General features: G+C 38.3%; 1 protein-coding gene across 4 annotated transcripts; it reads right to left on the bottom strand.

Moving 5' to 3' along the window:
• Positions 1-460: 460 nt before the first annotated feature.
• On the bottom strand, positions 461-23,080 carry LOC133872513 (uncharacterized). Of its 4 annotated transcripts, none has more exons than XM_062310034.1 (18): positions 22,776-23,071; positions 22,113-22,328; positions 20,823-20,961; positions 15,746-15,897; positions 15,320-15,403; positions 15,069-15,131; positions 14,513-14,647; positions 14,211-14,417; positions 11,900-12,019; positions 11,373-11,422; positions 5,741-5,903; positions 5,462-5,599; positions 3,676-3,798; positions 3,482-3,580; positions 3,005-3,094; positions 2,369-2,456; positions 1,130-1,260; positions 461-1,037 (listed from the first exon to the last, which is right to left on the bottom strand). In XM_062310034.1, exons 2-18 carry the CDS (start codon positions 22,239-22,241, stop codon positions 870-872), a joined length of 2,079 nt encoding a protein of 692 aa, XP_062166018.1. In that variant the 5' UTR covers positions 22,242-22,328; positions 22,776-23,071; the 3' UTR covers positions 461-869. The 4 variants fall into 4 exon arrangements, 2 of the variants coding, with proteins under 2 accessions (XP_062166018.1, XP_062166019.1); XM_062310035.1 differs by having other exon boundaries at positions 898-1,037; positions 2,369-2,452; positions 22,776-23,075; XR_009901048.1 differs by lacking the exons at positions 461-1,037; positions 1,130-1,260 and having other exon boundaries at positions 2,411-2,456; positions 3,717-3,798; positions 22,776-23,080.
• Between the last annotated feature and the right edge of the window lie 270 nt (positions 23,081-23,350).

The raw sequence follows: 23,350 nt of genomic DNA, 5'->3' as shown, positions 1-23,350 counted from the left end.
CTCGGAATGCCACGCATTCCTAGGTACAGAAGGGGCAAGCCTTACTCTATTTTCTCAAAGGCGTTAGTTTAGAACTCTTTTGTTGCAACTCACACATCAAACCCAGGCCTCTAGGCTCTAGGGGTTCAATATCTGTGAAACCGAAATCCATTTATGCTCACCAAATCTTGTGCCTACAATCAACCATTACCCTCTTTAACACTACTCTGGACACAGCAGAGATGGGTAGTCTAAATGTACTGTCAAACTCAGCTTTTATAGACCCGGTAAGCATGCTAGAAATGTAATGTAAACATCGAGCTCAACATCTTTCAGTATAAGTTATATAACATCGCAGAAGAGGCAGAATCCTGGACTAAATGGAGTAAGCTATGAGAAAATGGTGCTAAATGATAAGACGGCTTAAAAAAAGACATCAGTGAGGAGAAAGGGGCACTCATTACAGTACAGCTGCCCAAAGTGATTCACAAATATTGATTTCTTCCTTTTCTCCACGAAAATAAAAAGACCATTGGTTCTGAAAAATTGCTACCTTGTAGAAAACTTAGAATTCACTACATGTAACAGGAAAAAGAAAAGAATTAATATACATGGCGACCCTAATCCTAACTAACTCTCTTGATCTGGACAACTAACTGAGAGAAATCATTCAGCCTGAATCATACAACTCACCAGCACAGCACAGGTTACAAGATTATAGTGGAGGGTAGCTAATTACACAATATCTAAGTGACCCATCTGGCAATGCCCAATACATCGCCAAGCTCCAGTATACTGAACTTGCAATGACTCCGTGGAAGCAAGTGTCAGAGATATACTTCAGTATCTGTTTCTCCTATTACTAGAAGACCTCCAAGGTATTATGGACATCAATTGCTCATCCCTCCAACCATCACCTTCCGTCTCGCTGAATTTGAATGCTGGTGGGCTTTGCTATCGTTCCGTATCCTATCAGCATACATGGGCAGACGTATGATCTCATAAATCTCGTTCAACAATACTTCCTCGGTGATATTGTCTTTTATGCTCCGCATCACCTGGTTTTTAAAAGCAGCAAGCAGCTTCATTAAGTGCATTTGGCTCCAAATGATGTGTAACAAATTATATAAAATTCAGTGATGAGGACGACCTTCCTGTAAGTATTCCAATCATTCGGAGTTGATTTATCTGTTCTGATCCGCATACAGGCCCATACCTCTTCTTCTGAATCCCACGAACACTCGATAATTTTTCCAGAATATAAAGAGGGGTCTGAACCATCTGCAAGTTTTTGACCTTGGTGAGAAATCAGAATCAAGACAATATATTACCTATATTTATATAAGAATGAGAAAACTAGGGGTGTGGGATCTACTCCTAAGAAAAAAATGAATAGAGAGGTCAAGAATTTAGAATGCTCGATCAATTTCGATGCTAGGGGTGTGGGATCTAGCAGGTTTAGAGGCAAGAGATTGGGGATTTAGTGTAGTTTTTCTTGGGTTTGTTCGGGGTTTCTTTCTTTGCTCTCTGTTTTTTCTTTTGTTTTGGTGTCCTTTTTGTATACTCCGTGTATGCTTTGGGGCGCCTTTACGCTTTTAATGCTATTTCGTTATTTACCTATCAAAAAGAATGAGAAAACTATAAAGAAATTAAACTGAAAACATAAGCATATACAACAACATGCCTGTCAGTTAATTATAACCAGCTTAAAAATACCTTAAATTGTGACAACTCTTTTAAGATGATTAAATATCTACAATATCCAAATACTATGAAAATAGATGCAGCAACAAAAATGCAATCACCCCAGTTAAAGTGTAGCCCTTGTTGTTCTTCTTTCTTTTTATTTTTCTGTGTGCTAGAAATCGCTCGTCTCAACTGAAGAGCCAAAATTAATAATCTAAACAATATATCACCTACCCCTCACCATCCAAACAAATGGGGAAATTATGAGGGGGAAAAAAAAAGAAAAAGAAAAAAGAAAAGGAAACAGGTTGGAGAAGATACTAAAGCATGCCACACAATAAAGTTTAAATCACCAATGCTGCGTACATGGTACAAACATGTGAATCTTTTACAGTATCTCTAAAATCCTCTAGGTTGGCATTGTCCGTAACATAACAAGGTCAGACACCAGCATCAGTAGCATTTTAAGTAAGCAAGCAACCAAAGTTTACATGGAAATAAACAGGCCATCGAAAATATTAAGAATCCAGAACCATTTTTAAGTTTGCACAGCAGTAGCATGCATCTATGTTACTTCTTAGCCCCTCCAAAGGCAGGTAGCATTAACCAGTCACTTAATATTGATTCATGAGTGCGGATCATATTATCAGCAGAGAAAATTCAGGTACATGATGTAATGAGAAGAATAGAAACATGTATTGACCTCTGAATACAACCCTATTATTCCCTTCCATCGGTTTCCTCTTCCCCCGATCATACAGAATAAGTAGCTGACGATCATTGTCATCTATCTGTCCACAAAAGTAGCTCATATTAAAAGCCCGCCATCAGTAAGAACTTGGAGCCGATATGGGGAGAGAAGAGAAACACTATGTTTGCCAATGTATTTGTTTTATGTTTTCTCTTTCCAGTCATTCAAAACAAATACATTAACAAACATCTCAAAACACTTTTAATAAATTTGTATTCTTTACTTATTGTAAGAATATTTTCACAAAACAAGTGCTTAACTTTTGAAAAACTAGGAACTAACTAATTATTTGATTTAAAAAAAAAAAAAAAAAAAAAAAAGGTGGCTACACAGCCACTCTTTTTTTTAAAAAAAAAAAAAATTATAATTATTTTTACAAGGCTTTACATCTGTTTGGGTTTCTCAGAATAAGCGGGTGTACTCTATAGAAAACATTTTCTCAAATGCGGGCCCGACTAGAATACACTTCTAAAGACAATTCTCACATTTGTCACATCGAAACACTCTTTCAAACGAAAAACACAACACTCCCCAAAACACTCCCCAAAGCAATAACTAAAACTAATACAGTATATATAATAGTACAACCTCAAATAGAAAGTCAACTGAATTCATCTCAGGGTACTTCCATTTCAAGAGGCCTTCATGTGTGCGAGGAGTATAAGGATCATCCCAACCCTGCAAACAAATGGATTATCAGTAACCATTTCGGTAAAAACTCAGCTTGACTATGTAAACCATGGTGTTCTCTCCCCAAATGACATAGGATAGGATATGCACATAGCATTAAATATGGCAGGCACCAGAGTCGGTGCTTGCTAGTTCCTTCTAGAATTCGTGTATCTGTATACTTCCAACGTACATGGTAGTGTCTTTTCAGGGCCTTCTGCTTATTTAATAAAAACATATAAAGTAGTAGATGGAAGGTCATCTTTATGGCAATGCAGACATGTTTAATAATGTTCTTTATCCAACGTATAATTTGCAGGAAGGTTAAACTAAGTCAGACATTTACAAAATATATTTGAATTTTATAATTTGTTAACATTTCTGATCCTCAGCCACCTGAAAAATAAGACCATCTGCATCATGTGAAAGCCTTGGAATGAATTCCTTCAAAAGCTTGGTAACAGTAGAGAGCAACCAAAAGTCTTTCCTCCGCACCTGATAACACAATTCAACCAATTCAACAAACAATCCACCAAAAAGGAGACGGTACGGAACAAAATAGAATTGGATGTAACTCAGATAATGCATACCCTGAATGGCTCAAGGTCATATCTATAATAAGGATTCCTACATTGGTAAATATTGTGGCGCTCATGATTCCGCGGTTCAATCACTTCCTTCTCAAGCATCTTCCAACGTTCATAGAAAGGTCGCTGAATCAAATATTAAATCATCAACCATTGACCAGTTGATTATCCCCAAAAAAAAAAAAAACAAAGCCAGAAGAAGCAGACATTTGATGAAATAAATATTTCGGATTAGGGACACTGAGGTGATATTGATTGGATCATTCTAATATGCCAAAGGAATGTTTGAACCTATCCTGGAATATCAAAAGGAGAATCCAACTAAAACAACGCAATAGTTGAAGGAAATAAATTCACTGGGAGGATTCTCCCCTTTATTGGGCAACCTAAAACAAAAAAACCCAAGAAATTTGACAGTAAAATCTATGACATGATATGGCAAACAAACAACAAGCTAACATCTTCATTCACATTTCCACTCGTCCCTCAGTATTTAATCGACTCATACCATTTAAACTCGGCCAATGCTTAAGTGGCTACACGGCTCAATAAGTCTAGATGGGACTAAAAAAAGTTTGTAAGCTGTTTCACTACCAAGTATGCTACTTCAACAGCAATTTTGAGAATTCTGTTAACCCAATGACAAACAAACACTTTCGTATAGCAATATTATTGATTCCAACATCAAAGTCTAATGGCAAAAAGAAATAACTTGACAATGAAATGTGTCTTAATGAGCGCATCTTAATGTACATCTCACAAAATTGTTTGCATATTCATATGATCCTCTTATCATTTCTCTAGTGATCAAAAAAAAGATACCTCCTACACTATCCCTTAAAAAATTATCAATTGTAGCAGGTTTGTTACGAGAATAGTAAAGGAGAGAAATCCTTACTCAAAACTAAGGAAAAGCATTTTCCAATCTAAGAGTTTATGCACCACTAAGAATATATGGTTTTTTACTTATCAAAAAAAAAAAAAAAAATAGAATATATGGTTTTTTAGAATTAAGAATAAAAATGAGGACATGGTGGATGCTAATAGCCAAAGTGCATCCGGAACTCAATTTCTACAACACTAACTATGTTCTTATAGGAGATTAAACAATAAAAGAACATTTTAATGAAAAATAAGTATAACCACATGGAGAACTGAAAAAAAAAATGCATGAGTGGCATTATAGTAAAAGATTTAGAAGGAAAAACAAATAGATCCATGACTGGCTGAAATTGGCACCAGTTGAGAACAAATGACGGAAAGAAAAAAAATAGAAAAACAAATCTGTTAGTACAAATGAGTGCTTGAATTCAATCTAAAGGCGTAAACAAGAAATAGTTTGAGGGTGTAAGATAAGTCATGATTGCCAAGGTTATAATGGTGAATATTGATCTATAGGAAACTAAAGGAAAATCAATATGACAGACCAAGTGGTTGAGAAAAAAACTGCCACAGGTTGGGTGACTGAACATTGTTCATGACTCAAACAAACCAAGGAATCAATGTATTTTGGTTGAAGTTACCAGATAAGGTTTGAGCAGATTAAACTTCTTTCCCAATACAGCTGTGCTCATGTCAAACGGATTTGGGCACAACAATCATGTCAAAGGGAGATAACTTGGTCTCAAAGTAGTCATTCACTTGAGGATTTACGCAAACACCATATCATATATATATCAAAAGCTACTGTTTAAAGTAAAGGAGTTACTGCGACATAAACTAAAAACATAAGCACCAGCTGGAGAGATACATTCAGCAAAATTCTCTTTACAAAGGTTTTAAATCGAACCTCTATGACAGACACGGAATTAATTGCCATCATATCATAGATTAGGTATCTTCTCTCTTGCTTCTGCGAGTCCGGTAAAGTATCAATTATCATCTCCCCATCAAGTAATGTAAAGTGATGAGTCTTATCAGCTAAAGCCTTACAAGCCAAAAAAAATAAAAAAATAAAATGTCAGATCAAATATCATCTATAAAAAGATCTATTCACTCGATACAAGGAACATTACAAAAGCAAAGATATATTCATGAATACTGAGAACAAAGATATATTCATGCATACATCATTTGTGTTTCTGCAAGGAAATCTCATCTGGACCCGCCGAAAATTAAAACCCCTATCAACCAAGTAACATCCATCTATTGTTATTAGCATCATATATCGCGTTCCATCAGCTTTCCATGTGGCATAATAATAACGCTGCCTTAACAGTTGCAAATTATCCCTGCATGCCACAAAAAAGGTACTCAAATCTTACAGATGATAGCTTATATAAAAAAAAAAAAAAAAAAAATCTTACAGATGATAAGAGTCAAGAGGAAAACTGAACAGAAAATAACTTCCATAATCAACTGCAATAAAATTGCCTTGCTGTTCTGTATATCAATGTTGCGTAAGAAGAACAGGACTACAATTATATTTTAACAGATTTTTTTACCTGTAAAAATGTGGTTTCTGGTGCCATATTCACTTTAATGCTAAAGACAATATTACAGAGACAGAGTTACATGCACCGCATCATGTGTTCAATTAGAGTGTCTGAGTCGACCGCTTTTAAAAATTGACCACTGTCCCAAAGTGAAGCAAAGTGATGGCAGCCATGGAAAACGGGAGACACTGCTGTTTATTGTGATTTCCAATTTCATAAATTTTGGAAATTTGAACGTGTAGAGCACTTGTAAGTTGTAATATCCAATAGAGATGAGTGCCACATGATTTCAATTGTCATGCCACAAGGAGTCTATGGTCAAATAAGTTGACTAAATAGGACTCAGCGCTTCATACGCATATTGGGGTTTATTAATTTGACCAACAACTATTTTTTTTATCGCATACTGATAAAAAAACATGTGTTTCATACTTGTGGCACATTGCACCTACTGGGGAGTGTTTATAAAATTTTGGCTTAAGTCATAGCTATTAGAATGAAACAAGTGTTGAGATCGCTCATATCAAACAGTTTTTTTTTTTTTTGATAAGTGTAATATCAAACAGTCAGAATGCCTTTATAGGGGGAAGACAAATTCTAGATTCAATTCTTATAGCTAATGAGTATCTGGACAGCAGGTTGAAGTCAGGAATTCCTAGAGTTATTTGCAAGCTAGACTTGAAAAAAGCTTCCAACCATGTCAACAAGGAATTCCTCTTCTCTCTCTTGGGGCATCTTGGTTTTGATACTAAATGGAGGTAATGGATATCTACTTGTATCTCCATGGCCCTGCTTCTCTACCTTGATAAATGATAGTCCACAAGGTTTCTTTGGTAGCTCCCATGGCCTTTGCCCTTTGTCAAGGGGACCCTCTCTCACCTCTCCTCTTTGTGATTGTCATGGAGGCTCTCAATAGAATGCTCTCTAGAGCTATGGTTGGGGTTATTTATCAGAATTCCAGGGAGATCCAAAATGCTACACCTTGGAAATATCCCACCTTATTTTTGCAAATGATACGCTTATTATGTGTGATGCAAATCACGACCAATTCTATATAACATTCTTCTGGGTTTTGAGGCTATTTCGGGCTTCAAAATCAATCTTCGGAAATCTGAATTAGACGCAAAGGTACGGCACCAGGAAGAGCTGGCCGATGCTCTTAGCTCTAGTCTCTCCTCTGCGCTTAATTTTTTTTTTTTTTATATAAGTGCAATATTATTAAAATAACAGCATAAGGCGCACCTAGTATACACGGAGTATACAAGAAGCAAAAGCCTCACCACCGACCCAACAAGAAACAACCCACAAAACAACCCAACCCTATGCCCCTAAAACTCACAATCCTCAATCTTATCCCACCGCCTATGTTCCTCATCCAGGGCAGAGAGGTAAGCCATAGTATTATCCTCTTGCCCCTTCTCGATCCCCATCGAAGAGCAAAACAAAGACCACTCCACAGAATTAAGAGAACGAGCTCGACTAGGACTAGAACAACCCCCGCCTGAGAACCCACGATCTGCCTGCGGATGAGAGGACGAGCTCAGCTTTAGAAACCCCCGTTTGAGAAAACCCACATCTTCGTGTTCTCCTTGACCCACCGCTGACTTCGACTTCCTCCCTTTACGCTTGTATTGAATCAGAGACTTTGATGTGGGTTCTTCCAAGGAAAAGGATGGGAAAACCCTCCCTTCCGGCGAGCCCACCTCGTGCAAAACTTGAGGGCTCACCATAGAACTAACACCTGGCACGATTGCCGGACTAGTATAGCCTACGGAAGAAGAAGCGGCAGAAACACCAGAAACTAGAGTAGGAGCCAGGGCCACCGGAGAAAGAACCTTCAGTGTCGGCGACCCTAGTATCGGCGTGTTTTGTGGGTCCGGCTGAAGAGGCTACTCCAACAAAGCCAACGACACTGGACCCAACAAAACAGCCTCCAAACCCCCATTAGGAGGCTGAACCAGAAGCAACCCAGAAGAATCTCTTGGTTTCTGCAAGAGTCGGGTCAAGCTAAAACCTAAACATTTACTACCCAGGCCAGACCTGACAAACCGGCCCAAAACTTTCCTTACAGCCTAGCCCAAGGCCAAGTCGAAACCGGAGCCTAGCTTGCGCCACGTGCACAATCTCGAAATTTCGAATTCAAAGGTGAGAATAGCTTCTTAACCAGCGGACGCACATGTTTGTGTCAGTCTGTGTCCTTGTCCAGCAGCTCGAGCGGAGGAGACTCCAGAGATAAGCAATCCACCGCCGACCCCGATTCCTCCTCTGCAAGCCTCACCGACGGAAGAACATCTAGAATAAACGGCTCCACCGGCGAAATCTTTGACCTGGAATGACAACCCCTCACGTTGGGTAACGCCTTCGCAACGTTGACCGGATCCGACCTCACCACCTCTGCAAAAGAAAGCCCCGTCCACTTCGGAGCCAAACCCACTCTCAGCCTTTCTAACTTCCCTTCATCTCTGATGTAGACGATGAACCAAGCCCACAACCCACCGAGTCAGAGAAATAATCTACAACATTTCTCCACTCGCCGAAAAATTTGTGCCATCCCCACCCTCTATGGCCCTCAGGAATAAATATGGACCCTTTCCGACCGCCCATCCCAAAAGATGCCGCCTCTAAGAAACGCCCAGCTTTGTTCCCAACTCTCTGAGCAATCAGAATTTTCGAACCTTCACGGAAAGACTTGACAAAATCTTGCTCATCTGGGAGACCCAACAGCACTTCCAGCGTCGACGCAAGCCACTCGAAACACTGAGGACTCAAGACGACCACACCCAAAAAAAAATTTCTCTTCTCCTCCACCCTTAGCATCGACGCCCCATCTAGAGCCGAGAAGGCAAAAGACTTTGACTCCACTGTGAATCTCTTGTCCATCTCTCGACACACCCGGAATTTAGACAGCCAAACTAAAAGAATTACATCACCGAAAGAGACAAACACCCAACCAGAGAACACACCGACTGACTCCCCTACGTGAAGCGCGACCCACAAAACCAGCAAACCAAAACTCGACCCCGAAAACACAAAACAGGAGGCTGTGGAAGAGAGAGGGGAATAAGCGAGGGGAAGCGGAGAAGAAACGAAACCACAAATGAATCAAATAGGCAAAGCTTACTAGTCGTGCATAAGAATAAAAAGTCTCACGCTTAAAATATTTGGGACTTTCATTTGGTACTTTTAAGTCAAAATCTATTTGGGACGGGGAAGTTGAGAAAATGGAAAAAGATTGGCTAGTTGGAAGAAGATTTACTTCTCTCAGGGTGGTCACCTAACTCCAATTAAGAGTACGCACTCCAGTTTACCTACGTACCTTGACCCTTTTTCCTTCCCCAGCTAGAATAGTTAGGAGATTGGAGCATCTTCAAAGAGATGTTTTTTAGGATGGACTAGCCGGAGAGCCTAAGTTTCATCTAGTGATATGGACGACTATTTGCTCTTCAGTTTCGAGAGGGTTGGGAATTAAAAATCTCATGTTCAATAAAGCTTTGATTGGTAAATAGCTTTGGAGATTCATGCAAGAGGAGACTTCTATATGGAGGCAGGTGATTGTTGAAAAGTATGGGGTCCAAAGAGGGGGTTGGTATTCAAAGGAAGCTCGAGGGCCCTATGAGGTGTGCCTATGGAGAAATATTAGGAATGGCTGGGGGAATTTTTCCAACTTTGTCTCTTTCAAGGATGGGGACGGATCTTACATTAGTTTTTGGCATGATATTTGGTGCATAGAAGCTGCTCTCAAGTCTGCATTCCCATTACTTTATTCGATAGCTCGCAGCAAAGAGTCCTTGGTGTCAAATTACTTGGATTCCTATTGCACTTAGATTCATTGGAATCTGAGCTTCACTAGAGTAGTCCAAGATTGGGAGTTGGAATCTTTTCACTATTTCCTCAATCTGTTATACTCCTCGCACCCCATCTCAAGGAAGTAGATAGATTGTTAGGACCCAACTAGCAATCACGACTTTGAAGTGAAGAACTATTATAATACTTCACAGGCTGGAGGGCCTTGTTTGTTCCCCAGGAAAAGCGTTTGGAAGGTTAGGCCCTACCCCACATTGCTTTCTTTACATGGACGACAACTTTAGGTAGAATCCTCAAGGATGACAATCTTAGAAGGCATGGATTTACTCTTGCAAATTGGTGTTGCCTATGAAAAAGAATGAGGAGACTCTAAATCACCTCCTCCAATGGAGTACACTAGTTACCTTTGGCACTTTGTTCTCAACTTATTCGGAATTCCGTGGGTAATGCCTAGCAACATCCTAGAGATGCTTCATTGTCGGAAGATTCAAGAGTGGGGACATTCCAAAGAGGATATCTTGAAAGTTATTTCTACGTTCTTAGTGTGGAGCAATTAGAGAAAGGAATCAATGCCTCTTTCAGGACTATGAGTCCAACATACTCTATTTCAAATCTTCTTTTTTTGAAATATCTCTTAGAGTGGGTTGTAATCTATGTTCTTAATTTCTCCTCTTCAAATCTTTTAGATCGCATTAACTTTTTAGATTTTAGACGCCTTTAGGGTGGACGGGTGGTTGTCTCTTTCTCTTGTACACTTTTTGTGTACGAGGGCTTTGCCTTTTTTCTTTTAATAAATTATTATGAATAAAAAAAATATATTCTACGTGTTGTTCAGTCTCACATGTGAAGGGAAGTTCTAGAATATTTTAACTAAATGATTAAATTCACAATTTTTTATGTACTTAAGCTTTTGAGACAACTGTGATTTAACAACTAAATTTCTATATAAAATATACAAGCTCCAAGTTCAATCGCCTACCTCATGCGATATTACAAAAATTGAAAAAAAAATGGAAGAGCATAAATCATCTGTTTTATACAGAAGAATGTACAAGATCTTTGCCTTTTTCTATTAACAAATTATTATTCATAAAAAAAAATTTAAAAAAAATAAAAAAGAAAATCTGTTTTCTAAAGTAATAACGAGCAACCAATGTAACCATGATAAGAACTACCTTTGTCAATTATCAATTTTGACAATATTGCAATTACTACTAAGTTTTCTCCTTCATATATCAATACTCTTGCATACTAAATGCATAACAGAAAGAACAATAACAACAGACATGATTTCCAAGAAAACTTTTGCCTACTACACAAATGTGGGTAGTATGATTGCTGGACAAATGAAGCATACCAGTTGGTTGAGGCACAGCCAGTCACACTTTTAGTTGCTTAATTGATAAAACAGAAAAGAACCACAGGAAAATAACTTTCAATAAAGATTCAGATAAATCGAACCTGTTAAGAGAAACTGGGTGAGACCCTGGAAATTGCGAGTTTCCTCTTGCCTGAAATTAAAATAAAAATCAGTCAGAACAACCATGAACCAACTTAGGAAAAAAAATAACAACTCAGAAAAACTATGAACCATAACAAGTAAATGAAATAGGCAAAACACAACATGATGACGTAGCAAGTATGCAGGAAATGTCTTAACGATCTGAAAGGAAACAGCATCAAACAATTGTACTGGAAGAAGCTCAAGCAAACACAAATGAAGTAGCAACGGACATCGCAACCACATAGCAACCACAATGTACGTAAGAGATGTCTAAATGATTAAAAAGAGATATTAGAAGAACAGCCAGCTCTAGAAACATAAATACTCAGGGAGTTGCAAAGCAAATTATGTAAGAAAGGTTACAATTAAAACTAGAGAAACAATGAAAGCATCCAGTCTCCAAATATAAGGCTCCTCTATTCTATATACAAAAAGTAAAAACCACAAACATTAAAAGTTGAAGAGAGTTATTTAAAGAACCTACCCCACCACCCAACTTAAGTGTTTGATAGCAGAATTGCCGCAGTGCATCTTGTTGGTCCCTAGGTATCTCATCTCCTAGTATATCATCATTGGTCATCACTACATCTAGTTCATGATTCTCCTGAAACAAATAAAGGCATGTTAAAACTGAAGAACAAAACATATATGTAAGGTCAAACGAAAAGCATACAAAAATTGACAAGAAAAAGCAACGTGCCACTGGTTTTATAGAATTATAAATAAATAAATAAAATAGCTGCCAAATATGTCCGTTCAGATAAAACTCCATTAATAGGGTACCCTAACAAGGTTCCAGACAGGCCTACCAACAAAGAACAAGATTTCTTACCCAAAAAAAAATAACTATAGTCATGAATATGAACCTAGCATCAAATTTCTAGCCATTTTTTTTAATAGATTTCTAGCCATTGTTTTTTAACAGTAAGGCATTCTAACTTGAAACAATTTGCTTGTACAAATTTTTACATCGAATAACTGAATTTTCCATTCATATTTTTTCAGTGGTAACTCCTGAAAAAGAAAACCAAGAAAATATAACTTAACTGCACTAGTTTCTGGATGTCTGTTTAGCTCATTCATGGGACGAGAAGCACCCCCAATAAAACCAGACAAGAAAGAGAAACTCAATAATAATCACATTCTTATGTTGTGGGTAGAGGGAGCCAAAAAAAAATACTAAGTCATCGTTTGATTCGCAGAATAGTCCCTTGAAATGGAATGACTATTCCTATGGAATAGTTATTCTTTTGTTTGGTAGGAGTCTATTCCTTAGAATAGCTATTCCCTTTGGAATAACTATTCCCTTACAAAGAGGAATACCAATTCCTCTAAAAAATAAGAAGAATAGCTATTCCAATGGAAATGGACTACAATTTCCAGGAAAAAAAAAAAAAAAAAACCACCCTTATTTTTTATTTTCTTTCAATTTTTTTTCAAAAAAAAAAAAAGAAAGAAGAAAAAAAAAACGAAACCCAACCCCTCACACAGACTACACAGTGGCTGTCCGACCACCCATTGGGATGGTCAGCCAGCCACATAGGGCGCCGGGGCTGGTCGCACCACCCCCAAAGCAATTGAGGGTGGAACAGGCCACCCCCGGAGACCACTCCGGGGGTGGTTGCGGCCACCCATCATTTTTCAAAAAAAAATTATAATTTAAGTTTTTTTTAAAAAATAATAATAATGTGAGGTTTTTTTAGTAATTTTGATTGGATTCCAATTAAAGTGTATGTGTTGTTACCAAACTAAAGATTAGGAATAATCATTCCATTCCACTTTTATTCCTGGGAATAACTGTTCCTTTTCTCAATGGAATACTCATTCCGCAAACCAAACGAGGCCTAAGGCTTCGTTTGGTTCGTGGAATGGAACATTGGAATGGAATGACTATTTAAATACTTTAATTAGAATCGAATCAAAATTACTAAAAAAACAATCCATATTATTATTTTTTTGTTTTCAAAAAAACAAAAAAAAAAAAATTGAACATGAATATTGGTTGCCAGGGGTGGTTGCAGCCACCCCCCCAAGCCCATCGGTGGTGGCCAAGCCACCCTCAAATGCAACGGTGGTGGTGCGACCACCCCTGGCTCCTAATGTGGCTGGCCGAACACCCACCAGCCACAATATTCACATAGGTTTGAGAGAAAATAGAAAATAATATGAGTTTTTTTTTTTTTTTTTGAAAACGTAGTCTATTCCTTTAGGAATATTCATTCCATTCCAGTGGTCTATTCCGCAAACCAAACGTGACCTAAACATTATCAAACTGCAATACCGACCAAAGATATCGAACAAACTTTCTTTGGTCTATTATCAAATCACTTGATTGTATCCGAGGCCAATTCTGATCCGTAGCAAAGAGGAAGAAGTAGGTGGACAAGGAAATCAACCCCTGGCTGCAATCCATGAAAGTATCACCCTAGCTAGATAATAACCTACCTATTAGGCTTTGTAACAACTTGAGAAGGCAAATCTAATTCTCAGGTAGTTCGTGCATCTAGGATACAATCAACATTTGCAAGTGCAAACCAGTTTATTCTAGAAATGATAGGTCAAAGCCTCTCAACTCTCAAGAAAGCTGAAATTATCATTTACCCTTTCAGATGCAAATTGCTTTCCACTTAAAGCAAATCTTTTCTGTAGAACAATTAATTATTTCGGTCAATAAAACGACAAACATGCAAAACCATTGATCAAGCAGCAGCTTCCATTGTTATGAGATATCTTTCATATAGTGGGAAATAGTATCAGAAACTATAAATCAAACTATTTTTCAAGACCATGCATACCTGCAAAGGAGCAGTTGAAACTCCATCGTCGTCGTCCTCCGGCAATGCTTCACCATTAAGATCAAGACCTGAGGACCTTTTCCACTCTGGAGTTTGTGGGCAAACAACCATCTCAGGCTTTTTTTCATGATAAAATGAATACAAGGCATCAATATAGTCAGGCTTGTAGATTCCCGGAGGGCGTGCATCAGCAAACATTTTTAATGCCTGCACAATAGGCAAAGCCAAAAAAAAAATATCACATTTAGGAAAGTGTATTCAAAAAACCAATCAACAGCTTACAAGATCAATAAACAACAGACCTGAGTAACAGAAGTTGGATGCGAACGCATAATATAATTAACTATCATATATCCTGTCCGATTATGCCCATGCGTACAATGGACAAGAATGTACTTCTTTGATTGTGGTTTCTGACGAGAGAGGAATTGTAAGACCTGAAAAGAATAAATAGTTAAAGCTAAAGCAAATACATAAGGCTCAAAAGCAATTTGTAAACTAAAATAAGACAAAATTGAGAAATTCGTAATTCCAGATAAAAGCACATGCTAATTATCCACAGATAATCCAGTTGGGAAAAATCAACCATTCAGCAAAGAAAAAGAAAAAGAAAAAAAAAAAGGCTTGAGATGAAAAGATAGTGCACACATGCCCACACGAAAACATAACACAGGACCATCTTTGGTTCTTTATCACTGCTCTATGCAAGAAACATAAATGCTAACTTTAGTTCAACTCATTACTTCATACATGAACAAGATAGAAAACATAGACCAACAGAACTCCTTACAATACATTGAACAATTAAACAGCAGTCAGATACAGGAAGGACAGGCATGTGTGAAAGAAGAAACAAACCTCAGAGACAAAATTGTTTACAGATGCATTATCAGGGACAGCATCCCTCCCCTTGCATTGAATCTAGACCACAAAATAAAATTTGAGAAAAAAAAAATGAGAAGAAGAATTCATAAATATTATTAGCTAAGGCATAACTAGGCAAACAAAACTTAAAAAGTAAAAAATAAAAATAAATAAAAAAGAGTTCAACCATTACAATCAGTAGACTGTGACTAGGAAACAAGAACTGCATCACAAACCACCAATACCTTAACATGCTTGATACCCTCTCTCTTCAAATCCGATGCTGGATAGTAACGAGAAGTATTCGTCAAATCGATCACTAAACCAAGCTGAAAAATAAGTGAACAAACTTATGTATCACTTAAACAACGAACCCAGGTATAACCTAATTCTTTAATGGAACTTTACAAACGGAAAGTGCATGCTTCATTTCCTCATCTTTTTGCAAATAGAAAAACAATCTGGATCGGGTAATATGTAACCTTGTATGTTTTGGCAGAAAGATATTAGATGAGTCAACTAGAAATTCCTGGTTCAAAAGCTATTTCCACATTAAAGACACTATTCTTCTCTTCTTAAATCAAGAGAGATTTCCTTTGACCATTCATAGAGGAAGAAATTTGGGGAAAAAAGAAAGGCAAAAAAAAAACTCAAAAGTTCAGAGGATGTACTTTTCTCCCTAAAACTCTCTGCTGATGGATCACTTGCTTAAATGAGTATCTTTTACCAGGAGCAACAGAGTCATTGTAGGCTTCGCTAAGTGGAACCTTGGAAGGAATCATGCCACATATATCCTGACCAAATGCAGGGCAGTCCAACCAACCTGCATATGAAGAACAAAATGTTTGAAAAATTACAATAGACAAAGCATGATAAAAAAGACTAGAAGAAGAAGAAAAAAAAATCAGATTATTCCTTATGTGGGAGTAAAATGTAATTTGAGTATCTTAGGCCAGTAACTTCTACAAGATTGTCTGTCAGGAGGAATACAGCAGAGAAAAGGACCAAATAAGACCAAATTTCCACAATGAAGATCTTGCAAAATCATATGAATGACATGTAAGCTCCAGCTCCCAAGAGAATGGCGTACATTTTTACCCAATATAAATATACCTTGCCAATCACGATCATGATTAAATGAAAAATGGCCACATATCTCATATAAAACATGCTGCCTATCAAAATGTTCTTTACCTCTCCGTGAGTAGAAGCACCATTTTATAGTTATCAGATTACAAACTTCATACCATGTTTGCAGATTTAAAAAAACAAAAACAAAAAAAATCTTAAGCATGCCCATCTATGTCATGAAACCACTCGAGTAATGGGTGGAGTTTAGTCCACGTACACGCCAATTCTTTCCTTTTTATTCCACATTAGAACCTTCAGATGTAAATGGGTATATGCTCAAGTCATCAAATATTAACCTTATCTTTGCATCTAAATAAATTCATTCATGTCAAAATGCATTGCCGAAAGTTGGATTAACAAGTACCACTAAAAAACTTTAATTTCTAAAATAAACCCAGGTCCTGCAAAATTAAACATCTTACATATCCCAACCAATTAATAAAGGGGAATGCTAGACATCCCAAATTTTTTTTCCAAAGTTGGTTCCCAAATGATGTGTCACAATCTTATGTGTGATCTATCATTTTGGAAAATGTGTCACAATCTCATGGGATTGTGACACATCATTTGGGAACCAACTTTTGGAAAAAAAAAAAAAAAAAAATTGGGACCACTAAATGAGTTTAATTCCTATTATAAACCCAGGTCCTGCAAAATAAGCATCTTAGATAACCAACAAATTAATTTTTTTCTTAATCTGAAAAATCAATGACTTTTTTTTATAAGTAAATTCAACCTTTTTTTTATAAGTAATGGAAATTTTATTAAAACGCGTAAGGCGCCCCTAAACACACAAACAATATACATAGGAAACGTCTACCAAAAATCCAAATAAAACAACAAAAACCACAACCCGACAAGCACACTAACCCGAAACCCACAAAACACCAAAAGCCCTCTGACCCAAAACCTCAACGAACCACTTAACGCTACAGCACGTGAGCCTTGCATTTCCCACAACTAGAGGACACACTACCTCTAGTCTTAGGACACGCACCCTTTACCTCCCAATGAAGATCCTCTTCAATGGCTGTCAGGAGCGCCAAAGCCGTTTCCTCAAACCCCTTATTCGAAACCCCCACCACAAGACAAACATCCTTATCACAACCCCAAGCCCAATCTAAGGGCATGGTTTTTTTTTTTTTTTTTTTTTTTTGGGGGGGGGGGGGGGGTTTAAGGGAAATCTCCATCCTCTTCATCCCATAAATCATTTCCTAATCCCACGCCATCATCTCTAAAGACGAACCAAAGCCTACCGGCCACTTCTGAGATTGAATCAAACCAGTCAACCTAGAATTACCACCCTTGCCAATAGCTGGAATGACGGAGGAACCATCCAAAGGGAAGGGAAAAACCTCTTCCACCCCATCTTCCCTTATAGCTAGACCCGACGACTAGCAACCGACACTTCAAGCAAGGGCTTGAGACAACTCGACTCGGGCATGGCCCCCTGTCACGCATATTAGCAGGTTGGGTCTCCAAAACTAATCTTTGAATTGAGAGAGCACCCAAGCCCATATATGAATTAGACTAAACTTTCCCTTTAACCATGGGCTTCAAACCCTTAGGCTCTCCAAGCTGTGAACTCGGAATGCAACGCTGGCTTCACACCTAGGAATTCTAGGTGATGCCCCCACCTCTCCCATGCCATAGCCATCCCTTCCCCTCAACACTCCATCTAAAAGACCCACTTTACCCCTGACTGCAGAAGCAATTTCTGTTGTCTACCCCACCCCTAACTTAGCCTCTATGTACAACTTTTGTCCATCAACCTCCTTCAAAGCCTTGCTAACTAGCAATGACGAAGTGCCATGCATACCATTCAACTAAGAACCATCGTGTGACCTCCAAGTATTCAAAGCCCTGCTCTCATCGCCAAAATACAACTCAAGAAAAGCTACCACCTTTCTCAACTCGACAACACAGCTGCTCCTAGGGGTAAAAACGTGGGCAGATAATAACCGCATGCATCCGCACCTATCTGCTATCTGCATATGCGGATAGTGGTTTTAGGGTAAGCAGATGCGGTTAATAACCGAATCTGCATTCCCTTTCTTTATAATATATATTACATATATTTAATTAAATTCACTAAAACACTATAGTTTTTAATTTAGTAAGTTTATGACCTTTAGGTTATTTTAGACTTTTTTCACTATCATCTCAAAGTCATACCTCACTACATTTACTTTTTTTCTTTTCTTTGAGTAATCCAAATCCTGATTACTCTATGAGACAATGACCCTCTATGGCTGATACTCGTGAATTGTGTAACAAGTGAAATCTTAATTTATTTAAGCTTGTATATAGTAATTACCACATTATTTAATCTTGCATATAGACTTAAATAGTAGTCCAAAACGCTCATTACCTCATATACAGATAGCAGATAGCAGATAATAACCGCACGAATGATAGTAATCGCATGATGCGAGTGCTCTTAATAACTGCATCCGCATCGCATTTTCACCCTAGCTGCTCCACCCACTTCTCTCTCAGCCCTTCGAGATGGAGATAAGCCTCTCCGCCCACCACCACCATATTCCGCCAACACCAAGTACCGTCCATGACTGTTTGAGCACCTTTGCATGATATACACTTTTTACTACCAACCCTTGATGACCTTACAAACTCCTTCAGGCTCTCCCCATAAGCCAATTCCACCACATTGGCCAACAGCCACTCTCGCTAATATTGCACACGCACACCGCTGAAGAGACCCCTCTTCTACTGAAAGCTCGAAAGCTTTTGTTTCATCACATAGACCAAATGAATGGATCAAAGAAACGTAAGACAAACCGATGCCTTAAAACAAGACAGACCAAAGAAAGATTTTAGAACGAGTTTGCGCGCGTGCGAGAAAGAGAGAGAGAGAGTTTATGGATAACTTTTATCCAACCAATTAATAAATGGCATTTGAGCTATAATGGATATCTAGCTACTAAGTTTAACTCAATGTCACAATGCAGTAACAAAATTGCATTTTAGCAGTTTTAGTAGCAAATAGCATTGATCCTCCCTTTGCTTCATCTAAAAAAAAAAAAAAAAAAAAAAGATCTTGAACCTTGAGCCCATATGTCATGAATACTGGGATTCTTGTTTTCAATTGAGGTTCAAGTTTGGTCGATGTACATAAATATGTCTCTTTGACACCACATCATACTATTAGAGAGCCTCTATAAATAAGGGTAAATTAAATTCATCAACTTTTGGCCTAATACAGTAACATAGATGCAATCTAATACGTTTTTTTTTTATGCATATAGATACAATCTAAAAGAAACACTGACAAGCATCAATAACCAATTCTTTGTTTCCTACAATAGACCCAGCTCCCTCGAAACCAGTGATTGCCGCTGCTCCGGAGCAGTCAGACGTGGGTTGCAGCCCGACGCTTTCTGCAGCTAAGCTGTCTTCGGCGTCCTTGGTGAGATTCGCCCTAGGTGAGGATCCTCTGTTGCCGTCTTCGTCTAAGGTTTATTGCGATTTGCCGGCTCCTTCTCCGGCTCTAGATGGGTTTGGTCCAGCCCCCGGCGTTTGCTTATCAGAAGCGGCAGCCCTTGGTGAAAGGCTGCGTTTTTCTCTTCCTGTGCTTAAATACTCCCGGAAGAATAAGGTTGGCAAAATGGATAAGCTTCTGCTTGAGGAGGCTCTTGAGACTTTCGGTGTTCCCAAAGCTCCTTCCTTGCCGTCATTTGGGGATGCTACCAAGCAATTATTTGAACCATCAAAGGATGGGTTAATGTCTACTCCTGCTCTTGACGAGGGTTGTCAGCCTTTCCTTCGGCGTGGCTTTCTTCTCCCAAAGGGCACAGCTCCTTCTCCTTCAGAAATGGGCGAGTCTTCCGGGGCAGCTTTTGTTGATGATTCTTCGCGGGGAGGTGGTCTTGATAAGCTTGGTGGTTCTCCCGGGACAGCTATTGATCTTAGCCTCTGTTTTCAAACTTTGGGGGTTTCTCACGAGGGGAATGAGAAGGCCTTTTTAGACTTCATGGCTCTAATTGATGCGGAGCATCGTCTAGCAGCTCCAGTCCCCACTCCTAAGTTTAAAGGGTGTCGTGAAGTGAAGAACCTAGAGTGCACTATTAATTATGATGCTAGGGGTTTTGGTTCTAGCCGGGGCAAGGCAAGAGGGCCTCTGTTGTAATGTTTTAGTCTCTGGATTTTGTGGGCTGGTTTTGTAGGGGTCTTTGGGTTTCCTTATGTTTTTGGGTTTTTCGGGTGTTTTTCCTCTCTCCTCTTGCTCTCCTGTTTTGGTTTCCTCTTAGTATACTTCATGTATGCTTAGGGGCGCCTTTTACGCTTTTTATAAAATTCTCTACTTATCAAAAATAAATAAATGATATTTTAAGATTTGGTACAATAACAACCAATTCAGAGATAGAATGTAAATTGCTTGGAAACACTAATGCCCAAGAGTTAAAAGATTATATGACTCACAAAATGATTCCATGAAACTCAAAAGTAGAATTGCATTATTATAATAATAACCAACTCCATGATTACTCATTCATTAGATACCACGATTTTTGTGATCCATGGATGATCTTATTACAATTTCATAGGAAATCTTGGATTGAATCAACTAAAAAGGCAAAAACAAAAACAAAAAATTACCCGGGGGAAGCCTGCTTTTATCATAAAACTTGGTGTTTTTTGTTTGAAACAATTGATCATATACGGGCGGTTGAGATATGTGCATTGGTCTGTCATCTGGGCGTTCTCTTTTCAATCGCTTACGTCTTTCATCACGCTCCTAACATAAGAAGCACAGAAGATCAGCTATCATACATGAATCGCATGCACACGAAAACATACAAATACCAAGTATAATTACAAAAGTACCACAACACGCAACGCTTCATTCTTATCTGAGTATGTTTGCGCGTGTGAGGAGGAGAGAGGGAGAGGGAGAACAGGACTATAATCTTACCACTTAAACCAGGAGTTAAGGCATCCAACTTCATGCGAAAATAAAGTTCAAACAATAAAAAATAATAATAATAATTGTAAATGCACTAGAAACTATTTAAGTCCCCATGTACAGGTGCCAAGAAACTAAAAGGATCTTTATCCATTCTCATGAAGCAGGTAACCATGCTGATTTCAACTTAACCATATGTGGTCCAGCCACTGTATCTAATAATTTCAAGGCGTTTATTTCATGGTTTGCAAAAACCAATAGAAAGCAAGAATATCAATCTTCAATAACAGAGCCCAAGCATTCTGCTCATCTACTATTCTACTCTATTAAAATGCATCTACGTATTATTACAAATGTAAATATATCCATCTCAATGGATGCATGGACGGACAGACGGATAGACAAACAAATAGCTAGATAGATAGATCAATATTCTATAAAAAAATAAAAAACAGAAGGCGATTTTTTCTTTTGCTAAGTAATTAGAACGAGAGTTGTTGACAAGGCTCATTAACTGAAGCTCACCCTAACTCCAGCTCATCCAAAAATCACAATGGTGTAGTCAAAGTCCTAAATCAATGAAATGGTAGCCAGCAGAACCTTTTACATTCTTGAGAAAAGTATCTTTACCAGAACATGTCTAAAGGACGATATTATTAGCAAACATGCAAAAAGTATAATGCAACGAACACCATGGACCAAACAAGCCTCCTAGCCACTTCCAATGGCACAAGCAATAGCAGTAAGTAAATTCTAGCAAAGTAAATAGAAATAACATGGGCCCCCAATGAAAAATGGCTCATTTCAAAGCTCTGAAATGACTTCATACACATGGGATGACCAAACTATCTTCACAGATTGGCAGATTGAGATCAATTGCTAGAATAAGTAAAGAGAGAAAATTACAATTATCATGCATCGCAACAAACACATTCTTCTAGGGAAAAGGGGAAGGTTTGTCAAGAGAGAGAAAAGAGAAGTACCCGGCGGGCTATATCAGCTCCAGACTCTATACGTTCTTCTGGCGCACTGTCTTCTTCTATATGCTGCTCAAATGTGTCTTCATCTTCCTCAGGGACTGGTGAGGCATTTAAATCCATGGCAACAATCATTCAACATCCACCAAACAACATTCGCCACTGTAAAGTCCCAAGTGGCTATAAGCCTCCCACTTTGTCAGTAATAATGAAGTTTTCTCCCTGCATCATTGTCGTTGTAGTTTGATTAAGCCAAAATGCCCCAGTACGGAAACTACCAAACATGTCCAAAACCAAACAATAAAACAATCTCTTAAGGAATCTTTGTAGTAGCCATCTCAGTTCAACTAAAGCACCAAGAAATGACTACTTACAGAACTGGCATTTAATCAAGCACGTAAAAAACAATTAAGTAAAACTAAATCCCAGGCAAAAAAGTAACGCTAACCCTTGATTGCTCAGGAAGCAGACAAAGCTTAATTAAGTCACGTAGTTATAATATTCTTCCTTTGACAAACGATTCAAAATCTCACTCCCTCTTTACTTTCTCGCATATTCTCAGCCCCCAAACGGCACACAAACTCAGAACGACACGCGGCTACAACCCTAGACAACGAAATTCAAGCACAAAAAAATCGCCGAGGGTGAAAATCAAGCAGAGCAACGAACCTGAGCAGGAAAATGCAATCGACGACCGAATTGCCGCCGAAAGGACGATCCAACCCGCTCGCGAAGTTAGCCGGAAGAAGCTAATTTCGGTCCGGCGCAGAAATTGAGGGCTTCCACGATCATAAACGACCGGGATGGCTTCTTCTTTTGTCTCATGGAACAACGAAAACCCTACAATTGTAGTAAGCTCTCCACTAGAACTTTTCGTCCAAACCCTAGGCGATAGAGAGAGACAGACAGAGGGGGGTTTGTTGGATTAGAGAGACAAGTAAAGGTTCTTTATAATTAATCAATCTATGTCAAATATGGAGAGAGAGAGAGAGAGAGAGAGAGAGAGAGAGCAAATTCGCGATTCGGAGTTATGGAATCAAAAAATAGATATAATTTTAGGGGATAAATTAGAATAAATTTGTAAAATTTGGGGGCAGATTTTTAAAGCCCCAAACTTATCAGGGATGCAATTATGCTAAAATGGCTGAGATTGCTGGAAAAAAATTATTTTAATTCAATTTATTAAATTAATATTGGTCTCTATAACATTTTTAGTGTGAATAACATAATAACATATATCACAT

The sequence above is a fragment of the Alnus glutinosa genome, chromosome 7 (genome assembly GCF_958979055.1).
Source record: "Alnus glutinosa chromosome 7, dhAlnGlut1.1, whole genome shotgun sequence".
Lineage (NCBI taxonomy): Eukaryota > Viridiplantae > Streptophyta > Magnoliopsida > Fagales > Betulaceae > Alnus > Alnus glutinosa.
Note: the sequence above shows the minus strand (reverse complement) of the source record. Positions and strands in the feature narration are given on the sequence as shown.

Excerpts from the sequence above, each read along its gene's own strand:
- LOC133872513 (XM_062310034.1), bottom strand. The coding sequence starts at position 22,241 with ATGATTGTTGCCATGGATTTAAATGCCTCACCAGTCCCTGAGGAAGAT. Across the intron at positions 15,132-15,319 it reads AGGGTATCAAGCATGTTAAG|ATTCAATGCAAGGGGAGGGA; the intron begins GTATTGGTGGTT and ends TTTGTGGTCTAG. Across the intron at positions 14,648-15,068 it reads TAAACAATTTTGTCTCTGAG|GTCTTACAATTCCTCTCTCG; the intron begins GTTTGTTTCTTC and ends TATTCTTTTCAG.